At 40.1% G+C, this 15,808-nt stretch overlaps 1 protein-coding gene across 4 annotated transcripts in view; it reads left to right on the forward strand.

Annotated features, from left to right (window-relative positions):
• Positions 1 to 7,780: 7,780 nt before the first annotated feature.
• Positions 7,781 to 15,808, forward strand: part of entpd3 (ectonucleoside triphosphate diphosphohydrolase 3) — a 45,146-nt gene continuing 37,118 nt past the window's right edge. For 3 of the 4 annotated variants that reach the window (XM_061916231.1, XM_061916232.1, XM_061916234.1), the window contains exons 1-2: positions 7,784 to 8,011; positions 15,321 to 15,458. In XM_061916231.1, coding sequence (XP_061772215.1) covers positions 15,324 to 15,458 — 135 coding nt within the window. In that variant the 5' untranslated portion in view covers positions 7,784 to 8,011; positions 15,321 to 15,323. Of the gene's footprint in view, positions 8,012 to 15,320; positions 15,459 to 15,808 lie in introns of all 4 variants that reach the window. The other variant, XM_061916233.1, reaches the window with a different exon arrangement.

Raw genomic sequence — 15,808 nt, forward strand, 5'->3', positions numbered from 1 at the left:
TGGAGCTCAGTCCACATAACCTATTAATATTTGCCTACATTGTTTAGAAAATGATTGCTGCAGGGTTTTAGACAATCACAAGAAGTTGTTCCACTATGACTGTAAAATGGCTTAAAGTTTGCATTGGTTTCCTGCTAAATTTACGGCTTAAAATACAGAAATAATCGGGTTAGGCCGTAGGTCTGGCTGCTGGCGCCAAAGTTTATCCACTTAGCTCAGACTCTCTCCTTGCTCTAATGCATAGTGAAGTATCACCAATATAACACAGTTAATAGCTAAATATTTATTTATTAGCCTATGCACGTTCATGAGTGAGCTGGAGCTTATTCGAGTTCAGTTTGGGTAAGAGGTAGAGTTACACGGTATACCTGTACTAATTAAACACCATGGTACTTTTTTTATTTTTTTTGTCCTGTCCAGCTTCTCAGGCAAATCATATAGTTGATGTGCTTTTGTAGATGCCCATTTCGGGTGTACAAATTTCCTTTACAAAAGAGAAGTGTGGGATTCTTCTCTTGTTGCCCTATTTGTATTTGACTTTATTAAATGTATTTATTTTATTATTGGGTGCAGCCGGGCCGGAGCAGGAGGGGATGGAAAGAGAAAAAAAGGAAGACAAAGGGGGACATTTTGGGGACAAGAGGGGGATAACAACAACAACAGCAAACACAACAATAACAATAACAACAATAGAACAACATCAGTTAGGATATGTACAAGCCTTATGGTAAAAGTGATAGCAAGGAAGCAGTTAATGAAATAAATAATAATACAGAAATGACAATGAACATTATTACACTACAAATAGATCAATACAAATACCAATAGCAATAGCACTATCAATAATGAATATTAACAATAATTACCTCTATTATCAACAATACAATTGTTCAAATACAAAATAAAGCAGATAAATGGAGGGGAAGAAAGAGAAGCAAACTATATTAACCTTGTAGATTGTTATAGTGACAATAGGTTAAGCTTTGTCAGTGCACCACAGTACTAACAAAACAAAAACGGTACCATACTGGTGCATGTTTTTTTCCGAACAAGACGATGCGCCGCTGTCACTTTGCTGATAAACCGACCAGAAGCGCATGTTAGTCAATGCAGACGCACGGAGTGCTTACAAGCAGAAGCAGAATGGAGATCGTAGAGGGAGAATGGATGCATTGCTAACAGTGTTTAGTGTTTATAATTAACTTTTAAGTATTATCTTGATATTATTTGTATTTCTTAAACACTTTTGTTTCGAGTGTTTCGAAAAGCACCAACTCGGCCTGTCTGAATAAAAGAAAGCAATGTGAGCAAAACCTAATAAGGGTTAAGCTTTTACAAAAGGCAGCAATAGTAAATGAAGCTTTCAGCACATACACATCTATAGTCATATTTTGATGAAGACAGGAAGAACACTGTCTATCTGTGTTGGCCCTGCGATGAGTGGCGACTTGTCCAGGGTGTACCCCGCCTTCCGCCCGATTGTAGCTGAGATAGGCGCCAGCGCCCCCCGCGACCCCAAAAGGGAATAAGCGGTAGAAAATGGATGGATGGATGGGAGGAAGAACACACTACACGTAACATCAGCAACACCAAGAAACATTAGTAGACCCAAACTTAAATCCTAAAAATGCAACCCTACACAAGCAAAAACGATGCATATTTATCCAGGAGAGTCTAAATACCAATTTCCTTGACCCAGCTACACACAAAGAAGTTTAATACCACCATGCTTTTCCAAGTTTCCATCTGTTTTGTCGTGCAGAATGGTGTATGGAGCACAATACTTAAATATGTCTGGGAAAGGGACCGACATATAATCTTTTATCACTTGACAAATCTTTTTTTGATAAGGAATATGGATTTAGTCCATTGCGTAAACACATTTTTCTGCTCGTATCTGCTTTTTGCAGGAGGATTTAAGCCTCTTTTGAACTCAGATAGTTTGCGCGCTGCTTGCTGTACAACAGTCATCCTAGCCTGGTTGACCACCACTGGTTTTCACTTCCAAGAAGTCACGTGTCGGAATACAAGCAATTGCCAATGATTGTGGATTGTGTGACGTTAAACAGAATGCTGCTAGTAGTGATCATAGAAAAATATCAGAGACGGAAAAAAAAACAGTGTAAATCTTTGCTGTCCACCAGGCAACACTAATAACCAACTATAAGTCAAGAAGAATATCATTTGATTTAAGACGTATATATTAACTTTATTTTGCTATTTTAAAATTTGGAAATAAACTCAAGTTGTTGAGCAATTCTGTCAATATTTTGGGTTGCCAGCCCCTGCTCTGGTCTCCGGACACAAAAAACTTTAATCATGACCTATGTGTGACCCTGTAACTACTTGGTATTGGACTGATACCAAAATGTGTAGTATCACCTAAAACCAATGTAAAGTATCCAGACAACAGAAGAAAAGGTGCGTGTTACAAGTGTAGATAGAACATGTTAAAACGGAAAGTAAGCAGACATTAACAGTAAATAAACAAGTACATTAATATTCAATTTTCTAAAGTTTGTCCCTCACAATGGGATAATTGATAATGACAAAATGAAATAATGGGAATGACACCATATGTTACTGCACACTTAAGCAGTCATATTAGGAGCCTGTGTTTGCTTACTTGCTACTAAAAGAGAAGTTGTCTTGTATGTTGATTAGATTCATTCAATCATATTATTGAATGCCAAAATTGTTCTCTGCTAAAATAAAGCCAATAATGTTGTGCATTATTAAATGTAAATTGTTTAATAAAATAAAATATTAAACACTTAAAAATAAGATGATAATGGTGATTACGGTAACTGTGTTGTAAAGTTGTTTTATCATGTTTTGTTATTATATTTGAGTCTCATTTGCAAGTATTATATTGTACACTTTGCATTAGGCATGTTTATCATTAGGATTTTATTGATAACGGTACCAATTTCAATATTGCTTATCTATACCAGTATTTATCGTATATAGACGTAAAAAATGCCTTTTTTTACCATTAGCACAAGGGGTTAACATCTCACAGCAGGGAAGACTCTTTTCAAAACATGCTTTTTATGTTTTAAACAAGTTTAAACATGTTTGCAGTGCATGATGTCATGCAGTTGGTGTGTCAGCATCTTGTAAAGCCCACACAGATCAATCACTATGTCTCTTTTATGTATTATTACACTGAGCTGGAAATAATATGTGTGGATGACAGGGGCATCAAACTAATTTTAGCGTAGGGGCCACACGGGAAAAATCGACAATAAACTGGGCCGGACTGGTAAAATCAATGGTATGATAATCTAAAAATAAAGACAACTAGTCTTTGTTTAAAAATAGACCAAACACATTCTGAAAATATACAAATCATAATGGGTATTTTGACACTTACATGTTGCAGTTTAATAGTATTCTATCTTCAATTGTTGATTTTTTTATACTTTATGAATAAATTATGTTACAGTGGGGTAAACAAGTATTTAGTCAGCCACCGAATGTGCAAGTTCTCCCACTTAAAATGATGACAGAGGTTTGTAATTTCATAATAGGTACACTTCAACTGTGAGAGACAGAATGTGAAAAAAAAAATCCAGGAATTCACATTGTAGGAATTTTAAAGAATTGATTTGTAAATTATGGTGGAAAATAAGTATTTGGTCAACCTTTCAAAGCTCTCACTGATGGAAGGAGGTTTTGGCTCAAAATCTCAAGATACACGGCCCCATTCATTCTTTCCTTAACACGGATCAATTGTCCTGTCCCCTTAGCAGAAAAACAGCCCCAAAGCATGATGTTTCCACCCCCATGCTTCACAGTAGGTCTGGTGTTCTTGGGATGCAACTTCTTCTTCCTCCAAACATGACGAGTTGAGTTTATACCAAAATGGATACATGGATCATACAGCAGAGGATTGGGAGAATGTCATGTGGTGAGATGAAACCAAAATATAACTTTTTAGTACAAACTCAACTCGTCGTGTTTGGAGGAAGAAGAATACTGAATTGCATCCCAAGAACACCAAACCTACTGTGAAGCATGGGGATGGAAACATCATGCTTTGGGGCTGTTTTTCTCCTAAGGGGACAGGACGATTGATCCGTATTAAGGAAAGAATGAATGGGGCCATGAATCGTGAGATTTTGAGCCAAAACCTCCTTCCATCAGTCAGAGCTTTGAAAGGTTGACCAAATACTTAGTTTCCACCATAATTTACAAATAAATTATTTAAAATTCCTACAATGTGAATTCCTGGATTTTTTTCACATTCTATCTCTCACAGTTGGAGTGTACCTGTGATGAAAATTACAGACTTCTGTCATCATTTTAAGTGGGAAAACTTGCACAATCGGTGGCTGACTAAATACTTTTTTGCCCCACTGTATACTTTCATCAGTCAAATAGGTGAAATTGAGTCCGGCAAATCTAAAATGCTCCCATTGGTGTTTTTAATCTATCTAAAGATGAAATGAATTATTATATCAAAACCAAATATATTTATATGTTTTTATTAATGTAATATATTCATGTTCCTCAACGGACATACTAGCGTCATGTGGTCTATTTTGTACATTGGTAGCATCAACTAAAACACTTTTTGTGAATTTGGACTAATTTCATCAATCATACATGAAGTTAGAAGGGGTTTCATAAAAAGTCAGCATATTTAAGTGCGCCCAGAAAATGTGTCCCCAGTCATAAGTACAACACTAAATGCACAGATTATAAAAAGCGTTTATCTGGGTAGAAATGTCACAGGTTACATTACCTAAAACATATTTGACAATCAAGGCAAGAGCAATCCACATTTTTTATACTATCACTATCAAAGCGTAAGTACTTAGTATTTTGACTGTACGTGCTCCTTTACTTCAACCTTGGATGGTTACCATAAAGTGGTGCAGATTATTGTACGGTCAGTAATCAGATCAATGCATTTGTCAGTGCAATGTTGAGTGAGGAGACTCGGAGTGGTGTGCTTGCTGGCAAATGTTCCTCCAAAATACACCCTGATTAGACTTAAGTTTTACACAAATAACATTCTGAAAATAAAATTGCATTTGTGTTCGAATATTGGGGTCTTTTTTTAAGTTAATTTAAATCATACAGGCTAATAAAAATCTAAATTAGATTAATATGTTAAAGAACAAAATTGACAGCATGAATACATGTGTGTATGTATGTATATTTTGACGATATGTCACTTAATTTCTGTTGGTTTTCCTTGATTTTGTATTTACTTCCCGTCAGTGCTCTTATTTTGTTTAATTTCCTGTTTGTTCCGCGGAGGACTGTTTTCTCCTGACTTGCCGTTGATTGGCAGTCGGTCCACACCGGCTGCCGATCAACATATGTCTATTCATGTTTTCACTCGAGCACTCCTCAGTGTTTAAAGATAATTCTATGTTCGGAACTTCTGTTTGCAAGACTGCTTCGTGTTTTTGTTTGATGATAATTAAAGTCATCTTACCTGCTCTCAGCTCTCCATGTTCTTGCATCTTGGGGTAACAAAACGGCAGCCATGTGTTTTCCTAACATATATAAATATATGTGTGTTTGAGCATTTGTTTGTACACATGTGTATATAAATGTATGCATGCATTTACATATGTGTATATACATTTATGTATGAGTATTGTGTGTATATACGGATATGTATGTGCATATATATACACACAGATTTCCCTATTGTGGGAGAAATAAAGTCTATCCTATCATATATATATATATATATATATATATATATACGGGGATGGTGGGTGTGGCGGGGTTGGGAGAGTGGTCGTGTCAGCAACCAGAGGGTTCCTGGTTCGATCCCCACCTTCTACCAACCTATATATATATCCACACACACAAATAGGTGCACCTTTTAGACAAATAACTATCAGTGTTTTAAAACTATTAACATGACACTGGACAATATGTTTGCTTCATGCAAATGTTTGCTTTTTTTTAAAACATATTAAACACAAAACGGACACACAGTCATTCACAGACACAACACAACACACATGCCTTCACACACGCACACTTTCTCTTACACAAACAAACACTCTCTTTCACGCATCCCTACCAAAAAAAAACTACCTGTGTGCCTCCTCAGTCTTCATTATAGTCAGAGCATTTGACTGTAACTTTTGGCCTCGTGCACCACAATATTTTTTGGTCTCTGAATCAGTGGTAATTAGTATGGAATGTTTCTTAGTTGTAGATGTTCGTTGCAAGCTTTCCAGTGTGGTCTGCCTCTGTTGGAGTGTGGGCGGGGGCTCTCCGCATAGGTGAAACGGGACTTACTCCAGTGATGACTCAGCTCGCATTAGCGGCAAATTTGCAGTGGCTAATGTGGACTGCCTATATATATATATATATATAGTGATGAGGTGGCGACTTGTCCAGGGTGTACCCCGCCTTCCGCCCGATTGTAGCTGAGATAGGCGCCAGCGCCCCCCGCGACCCCGAAAGGGAATAAGCGGTAGAAAATGGATGGATGGATATATAAAAACCCCGTTTCCATATGAGTTGGGAAATTGTGTTAGATGTAAATATAAACGGAATAAAATGATTTGCAAATCATTTTCAACCCATATTCAGTTACATATGCTACAAAGACAACATATTTGATGTTGAAAGTGATAAACATTTTTTTTTTGCAAATAATCCTTAACTTTAGAATTTGATGCCAGCAATATGTGACAAAGAAGTTGGGAAAGGTGGCAATAAATACTGATAAAGTTGAGGGATGCTCATCAAACACTTATTTGGAACCTCCCACAGGTGTGCAGGCTAATTGGGAACAGGTGGGTGCCATGATTGGGTATAAAAACAACTTCCCAAAAAATGCTCAGTCTTTTACAAGGAAGGGTGGGGTGAGGTACACCCCTTTGTCCACAACTCCATCCATCCATCCATTTTCTTCCGCTTATCCGAGGTCGGGTCGTGGGGGAAGCAGCCTAAGCAGGGAAGCACAGACTTCCCTCTCCCCAGTCACTTCGTTTAGCTCTTCCCGGGGTATCCCGAGGCGTTCCCAGGCCAGCCGGGAGACATGGTCTTCCTAACGTGTCCTGGGTCTTCCCAGTGGCCTCCTACCGGTTGGACGTGCCTTGATCACCTCCCTAGGGAGGCGTTTGGGTGGCATCCTGACCAGATGCCCGAAGCACCTCATCTGGCTCCTCTCGATGTGGAGAAGCAGCGGCTTTACTTTGAGTTCCTCCCGGATGACAGAGTTTCTCACCCTATTTCTAAGGGAGGGCCTCGCCACAAGGCGGAGGAAACCCATTTCGGCCGCTTGTACCCGTGAACTTATCCTTTCGGTCATGACCCATAGCTCATGACCATAGGTGAGGATGGGAACTGTACAATTTCTCTCTGGGGAGGCGGGTGAGGGGTAGTAGGATGACAGGGGATGCAAAACAATAACAGTGCAATACGTTTTCATAACATGGTCACTACTGCCTAGTTTCTCTTCTTATATTTTTATTTTACGGTTATATTTTTATTCTTATTGTTTTTTTTTACTCTTATTGTAATATTTTTCCATTTTGTTTCCATTATAACCCCACTATAAGAGTTATAATTATATTATAACTCTGTACACTGCTGCTGGAATTTTAATTTTCCTGAAATATATATATATATATATATATATATATATATATATATATATATATTCAAATCCTAACTTTTTTCAAGGGCAAGTGCGCCTCAGGTGGTGGTGTGTGTGGGAAGTGGTGTCAGAGGAGTTGCTTGCCCAGGGTGCCAAACAGGCTGTGTCACTCATTACATTATGTTACGTTCTTCCCTACGGGGGGCTGCTATAATGCACTAATGATGGTGGTGGTGGGAGTGGTGAAATCAGGAGCTTGTACATGACACTCCTTCATCCCGCCCCTTCTTCGCTCTGTGTTTTGTTTGGGGTACACCACTCCTGTTCCTTGCGGGACAGTAAATCTGAAGACCTCACCCACTCACAGAAGAATAATCAGTCTCTTCATCTCCTTTTGAGACTCACCATCTGTAGTTGTTCCTGGAGGTAAGAAGCATGTCTCTTTTCAATGATATCCTGCTGTTTTACATTATTTGACAAGAATTAATAATAATCAAATGCATCACTTGCTCGAGGACCAGTTCATACAAACAGAGGCAGCAGCATGTGCAAAAATGTGTCTTGAACTACCAGTCGTTACAACATGAATACACTGGGTGTTGTCTGTGTCCAAACTTTCCTGTGTTCTCTTCGTCTTTATGTTAAAGGCAATTTTTTTACCTTATGGAAGTTTGACAATTTATGCAGAAATATAGTCATGAGACCCTGCAAACTGCATTTGTAGTGTTATCAAATATTTCATTAACAAATGTGACATTTTTGATAGGACACATCATAATACATGAACACATGCTGGTTTAAGAGCACCGGGCTTGTCTTTAATTTAACAAGAAAAAAACTCGACCTACAAAGTCATGTTTTGCAATTGAATGGTCTTTAGTTCCTCAGACAAAGACGTTTTACTCTGTCTGCTAGTAAAGTCATTGTTCAATGAGCTTGTGTTACTACATGTTTTTAGTGAGTTCCAGGAAAAAAAGGTGTCTCGTTCTCATTCGATTATGTTTTACCACACTCATTTTCTCGCACTTAAAAAAGGTAAACTATCTGCCAGGCAGGGTCGACCATCTGCCCTCTGTAGACGTACATCACAATCCGTGGGAAGCCAGGTTTTGCATGAAGTAGAACATGTATAATATTGAATGACGAGGCGCTTAATATGACATCCGACCACAGTCGTATTTCTAGCCTCTTCCTGCTCTGTCAATGATAAGCATATAATGGCAAATTTCTCTCCCTTTGCATTTAACTGCCCCCAATAGTCCACTGTGTTAGTGTTGTGCTTGCCCTCGGTTGGAAATGTGTAGATTAATTTATGTTTCGATTTTATATTTACATTAATCACTTTAATACAAAACATGCATTAAATCAAATTCGAGTTTGACTAAAAAAATATAAAAATAACTTAAAATATTGTGATTTTTTTTGAGAGAGAGGGGCACATCAAAATAAAATGCTGCTTGGAGCCAAAATTTTGCCAGATGCAGCCCTGATCTGCCATGTTTGAGATTGAAATTCCTTTTATATTGTAATAAGGAGCATTTTGATGATGTAAGGCATGCTTGCGCGCATATTTTAGTTCACGCATATTTCAGTGACTTTGATATTTCAAACTAGAATTTCAACGGATATATTTTCTTCAAAAATGCTTAACAGCTAAGTTAGTGAACATTACTTTTGGCAAAACTACAGCACAACTACAACAATCAGCATTTTGATCTGTTGCAATGTCAATCAAAACTCCATCCATCCATCCATCTTCTTGCGCTTATCCGAGGTCGGGTCGCGGGGGCAGCAGCCTAAGCAGGGAAGCCCAGGCTTCCCTCTCCCAAGCCACTTGGACTAACTTTTCCCGGGGAATCCGGAGGCGTTACCAGGTCAGCCGGGAGACATAGTCTTCCCAACGTGTCCTGGGTCTTCCCCGTGGCCTCCTACCGGTCGGACGTGCCCTAAACACCTCCCTAGGGAGGCATTTGGGTGGCATCCTGACCAGTCCAACCCTCACTGGAAATGTGTCCGACTTACTGCCGACAATACGGACCAAGCTCTGACACTGATCGTACAGGGAGCAGACCGCCACAATAACACAGTCCGATACCCCATACTCTCTGAGCACTCCCCAGAGGACTTCCCGAGGGACACGGTTGAATGCCTTATCCAAGTCCACAAAGCACATGTAGACTGGTTGGGCAAACTCCCATGCACCCTCAAGAACCTTGCCGAGAGTATAGAGCTGGTCCACAGTTCCACGACCAGGACGAAAAGCACACTGTTCTTCCTGAATCCGAGGTCCGACTATCCGGCGTGGCCTCCTCTGCAGTACAATTGAATAAACCTTACCGGAAAGGCTGAGGAGTGTGATCCCACGATAGTTGGAACACACCCTCCGGTCTCCCTTCTTAAAGAGAGGGACCACCATCCCGGTCTGCATATCCAAAGGTACCACCCCCAATGTGCACGCAATACTGCAGAGTCTTGTCAACCAAGACAGCCCCACAGCATCCAGAGCCTTAAGGAGCTCCGGGCGGATCTCATCCACCTCTGGGGCCTTGCCACCGAGGAGCTTTTTAACTACCTCAGCAACCTCAGCCCCAGAAATAGGAGAACCCACCACAGATTCCCCAGGAACTGATTCCTCATAGGAAGACGTGTTGGTGGGATTGAAGAGGTCTTAGAAGTATTCCTTCAACCTATCCACAACATCCGCAGTTGAGGTCAGCAGAACACCATCCGCACCATACACGGTGTTGATAGTGCACTGCTTCCCCTTCCTGAGGCGGCGGATGGTGGTCCAGAATCGCTTCGAAGCCGTCCGGAAGTCGTTTTCCATGGCTTCCCCGAACTCCTCCCATGTCCGAGTTTTTGCCTCCGTGACCGCTGAAGCTGCACACCGTTTGGCCTGTCGGTACCTGTCCACTGCCTCTGGCCAAAAGAACCCAATAGGACTCCTTCTTCAGCTTGACGGCATCCGTCCCCGCCGGTGTCCACCAACGGGTTCTAGGATTACCGCTCCGACAGGCACCAACTACCTTGCGGCCACAGCTCCAATCAGCCACCTTGAAAATAGAGGTGCAGAGCATGGTCCACTCGGATTCAATGTCCAGCACCTCCCTCGTGACATGTTCAAAGTTCTTACGGAGGTGGGAATTGAAACTTTCTCTGACAGGAGACTCTGCCAGACGTTCCCAGCAAACCCTCACAATGCATTTGGGCCTGCCAGGTCTGTACGGCATCCTCCCCCACCATTGCAACCAACTCACCACCAGGTGGTGATTGGTAGAAAGCTCCGCCCCTCTCTTCACCCAAGTGTCCAAAACATGAGGTTGCAAATCCAATGACACAACTACAAAGTCGATCATGGAACTGCGGCCTAGGGTGTCCTGGTGCCAAGTGCACATATGGACACCGTTATGTTTGAACATGGTGTTTGTTATGGACAAACTGTGACGAGCACAAAAGTCCAATAACAAAACACCACTCGGGTTCAGATCCGGGCGGCCATTTTTCCCAATCACGCCTCTCCAGGTTTCACTGTCGTTGCCAACATGAGCGTTGAAGTCCCCCAGCAGAACAAGGGAATCACCCGAGGGTGCACTCTCCAGTACTCCTTCGAGTGTACCCAAAAAGAGTGGGTACTCTGAACTGCTGTTTGGTGCGTAAGCACAAACAACAGTCAGGACCCGTCCCTCCACCCGAAGGCGGAGCGAAGCTACCCTATCGTCCACTAGGTTGAACTCCAACTTGCAGGCTTTGAGCCAGGGGGCAATGAGAATTGCCACCCCGGCCCGTCGCCTCTCACTGCTGGCCACGCCAGAGTGGAAGAGAGTCCAGCCTCTCTAGAGAGAACTGGTTCCAGAGCCCTTCCTGTGCGTCGAAGTGAGTCCGACTATATCCAGCCGGAACTTCTCCACTTCGCGCACTAGCTCAGGCTCCTTCCCCCCTAGTGAGGTGACGTTCCACGTCCCAAGAGCTAGCTTTTATAGCCGAGGATCGGACCGCCAAGTGCCCTGCCTTCGGCTGCCGCCCAGCTCACATTGCACCCGACCTCTATGGCCCCTGCTATGGGTGGTGAGCCCATTGGAGGGGGGACCCACGTTGCCTCTTTGGGCTGTGCCCGGCCGGGCCCCATGGGAACAGGCCCGGCCACCAGGCGCTCGCCATCGTGCCCCAACTCCGGTCCTGGCTCCAGAGGGGGGCCCCGGTGACCCGTGTCGGGGCAAGGGAAATCCGGGTCCATTGTTTTGACTTTTCATAGAGATCTTCGAGCTGCTCCTTGTCTGGTCTCCTCCTCACCTAAGACCAGTTTGCCTTGGGAGACCCTGCCAGGGGGCTTAAAGCCCCCGGACAACATAGCTCCTAGGATCATTGGGTCACGCAAACTCCTCTACCACGATAAGGTGGCAGCTCAGAGAGGAGTCAATCAAAACTAATCACCTTTACTTGGGCATGTTTTATAAAGCTATTTTTACAGTTTGTATATGCTGTGGCCATGTTCATGCTTTTAAGCTGAATTGTAGTATACGGGTACAGCAGCAAAAGTTATTTAAATTAATAAATTTAAGAATAGTATAAAATATGAGAGTTTAGTTTTTTTTTAAATGAACCACCGACAAATCGTTTGTGAGAACAGCATATTGCATGTGGAATTGTTTAAACTAAAAAGAGAAGCACATTGGTAAACATTCTCACATTACAGCGTCTTATGCTAATGACCAAGGAAAACTCAAATATTTATTTTAGACTTCATTATAACTAAAACTCGAAGCTGAAAAGCATACTAAGGTTGAAAAAGCACTGTACAACATTAGTATTTACATAATGGAGACCAGGACAACTTTTTTACCAGAGTCAAAGGTATTCAACCTTCAGCAACTCTCCTTTCTCCAAATTAAATATATACATTGCTGGCTCTTGTACAGCACACTATTAATTTGAATTGTTAAAAATGTATTATCTTGTTAAAAATTCATTATACTAGTCGTAATTAAAGTTGTGAAGCGATTACACATTTTAATCCAATTAATCGCTGGGTTGCTTTGGATTAATGTTGATTTGATTATTCACAAATAATTTTTCAATCTACATTAATGATGTTTAATTTTGCATGAGCAAAGAGACTCAACAAATAAACATGGTGAGGTACTTATTAAACACCTTTATTTCATGTTTTTTGAGTCCGCTGAAGCGCGTATGCCGGTCTGCGGCCGTACTGTATTCAGTGGAAACTCGGGGTCAGAGTGAACTGTGATCACATTACACAGCTTTTTTCACACTTAATCTGCGATTGCAATGTTTTTAGTATGCATTTTATTTTCATACCAAATTAAAGAGGGAAGTTTGTCAAACATGTACAACTACAGTATAAACTGCGCAAAAGCCATATTCTCGAGAGTAATCAGTTTACTCTCGAGAGTAATCACTTTAATTTTATGGATGCGCTCGTGCACACATACACATGGACACGCATATACAAATTTAAAAAAAGCTTATTCTTTTGCCACACAGCAGAGCGTGGATTGTAGCGTTACAACAATCTTTTGTGCTAAAATAACACTTCAGTTTGCATTGATTAAAGCAAGCTATCACAGACTTAACAACAACACATTGCTTCAATTCCTTCAACTTTAACAACCCTCCCATCAGACCGTGACGACAATGCAACATGAATGATTGAAGTATAAACGATAAAACCATGAATACTAAGTATGTGAAAGTTCGACTCTTTCCTTGTTTCTTTCTCTGACGTGACAACTTCCTTGACATTTAGTAATCAAGCACAAATATCAAGCAGCTAAATGTGCCAAACATGGAGAAATACTGTTTTGCATTACCCATCATGAATTTAATGGATTTTATGTATGTGTAATTTGGTTTTATAATGTCCACAAAGTTTAATGAGGAAGTGTGTTATTTGTGACCATGTGTTGACTTTATTTGTTGGTTATAGTTAATTTACACTATGAGAGGGGAAAGTTGTTTGGATTGGGTCATATATATTGATGCTGTGCCATTACAGCTCAATAGTGAAATATACATCCGATGACCGTCGTCTGCTCTCCACCACACGGAGGTGAAAAATCTCCCTGCGGGCCAATCTCATGTTGAACTTGTGATCTTTCACAGGCTGCACTTGGCCCGCGGGCAGTAGTTTGGACACCCCTTGTTTAAGGTGTGGAAAAAGCATGGTGTGCTGTTTCAATCCTTCAACTAATAGCAAAAAAAAAAACTTGATTGTGTTTTCCCTGTAAAAAAATGGCTTTTTTCTTACAAGAACTATTGTCACCTAATCAGTGTTGGTTATCTTACCTTTTAAGAAATAATTAGTTACAGTTACAATTTACTTCTCCCAAAGAGTAATTGAGTTTGTTACTCAGTTACCTCATTGTAAGAGTAACAAGTTACTCAGCAAACTAACAAAGACGTCATTTTTTATTTCGTTATTTAACACGCTATTAAGTTTAATAACATCTTTAACGCCAAATATGTGTATATGAACTGATTGAAGAATAAAAACACTGTATACAGTATTTTAGATCATTTGGCATTTATATGAACTCAATAGGTTGCAGTGTGCCTTATGACATGCATGGCAGTTAACATGTATAACAAACAATTTGTAAAGTAACATTAAATATTGAACAAAAACTTAAAATACACCAATGAGCATTTGGCTTTAAAGTACAGCAAAAAAACCAAGTAAAATAAAAAGAAATATCCTTCATCCAGATTTTATCAACCATCACAACATTTAGCTTAACTTGATGGCCTAATTCTTAAATTGAATTTGACCTTAAGTAGGACTTCACACACAATAGTCCATATATACAAAACTGAAAAGTAGTAGTCTTATGAATAACACAAAAACATTCTTCTCAAACTATTATCAAGGAATATCATCAGGTCAGCTGCATCATATCTCAAAGTTTATGTATTCTCCTGTCCAGACAAACATGCAAGAGAACAAAACACTGCAAATAAAGTGAAAAAAAAAGCTGGTTGTAATGTGTTGAAATGGACATTTAGGATATGGAATGTAATAAATACATGAAAATAGATAACAGTATTTCTACAGTGCAGTATTTTAATGATATCCTTCTAGAAATAGATACATATACCACATACATAATTTCAACGGATGCAGACAGATATGAATGATATAATAAATAGCTATAGACAAATGCACACACTTATAGATACACACTTAAATCATGCAATATTTTACATACACATTTTGTGAGTAAATCTGTGTAAAAGTATTAACTATAATATTCCATTAAGAACTGCAACAGAACTCATTCTGCCATGCTTTAAAACTGACCGGACTGATGAGTAATACAAGTGTTTTCTCTACATATCAATGTTAGCAATAGTTACAAATATTAGTTGGTTGTACTTCTAAAGTGAACAGACACATCAATGTTTATGGTCAAAGGTAACTCCTACCCTCCTAAAGTCCTAAAATCAATGTTTCAGTTGTATTGGAAATGATCCGGGGTTTTATTAGAGATAACATACAAGTGTTTGCAAGAACCAAAATATTTATAACTTTCTTCCTATTATGCAAGTTTAGGAGAAAAACACAGTACTCACTGCATCAATAAAATTAATATTGAAACTATTTAATTTCCTTCTTGTATTAAATAACCTGAACTTTAATTGCTCCCAACCTGCCAACAAAACATCACTTTGGAAGCTTTTAGTGAGAGACGCACAACTTGGTATTTCCATTTGTCTACAGGAAATGGCTTCGAAGGGGAAAATGGGCTATAAGTGTCGTATTGCCGCAGTTCTGTTGCTCCTACTTACCAGCATCGCTGCTCTCATTGCTGTCGCCATTATTCAGAGCAAGTGGAGGTTCAGCCAGTATTCCTTGAAGGTAAAGCACACATGAAACCACTCCTTCCTGATCCTCTTGTTGTTATATATAAAAGCAAACATCAGTAAAATGATTTCACCTATATTGACCTAGAGGCAATTCTAATATCATTTTAGGAATGCATGGAATGCTTTAAAGCAGGGGCCCCCAATCTACAGCCCGCGGGCCAGATCCGGCCCGCCAGCGTTCGAGCTCTGGCCCGCGGGAAGTTCCAAGTAAAAAAAAAAAATAAATACAATTTTTGTAAATCTGTCCTTTCTAATCCATTTTCTACCGATTTTTGCTTGTTACTCTCAGAGTCTCCTAGCCACTCAGGCAAATAACATTGTCTAAAAATGCATTTTCCTATC

Source organism: Nerophis ophidion, linkage group LG11, assembly GCF_033978795.1.
Source record: "Nerophis ophidion isolate RoL-2023_Sa linkage group LG11, RoL_Noph_v1.0, whole genome shotgun sequence".
In the NCBI taxonomy this organism is placed as follows: Eukaryota; Metazoa; Chordata; class Actinopteri; order Syngnathiformes; family Syngnathidae; genus Nerophis; species Nerophis ophidion.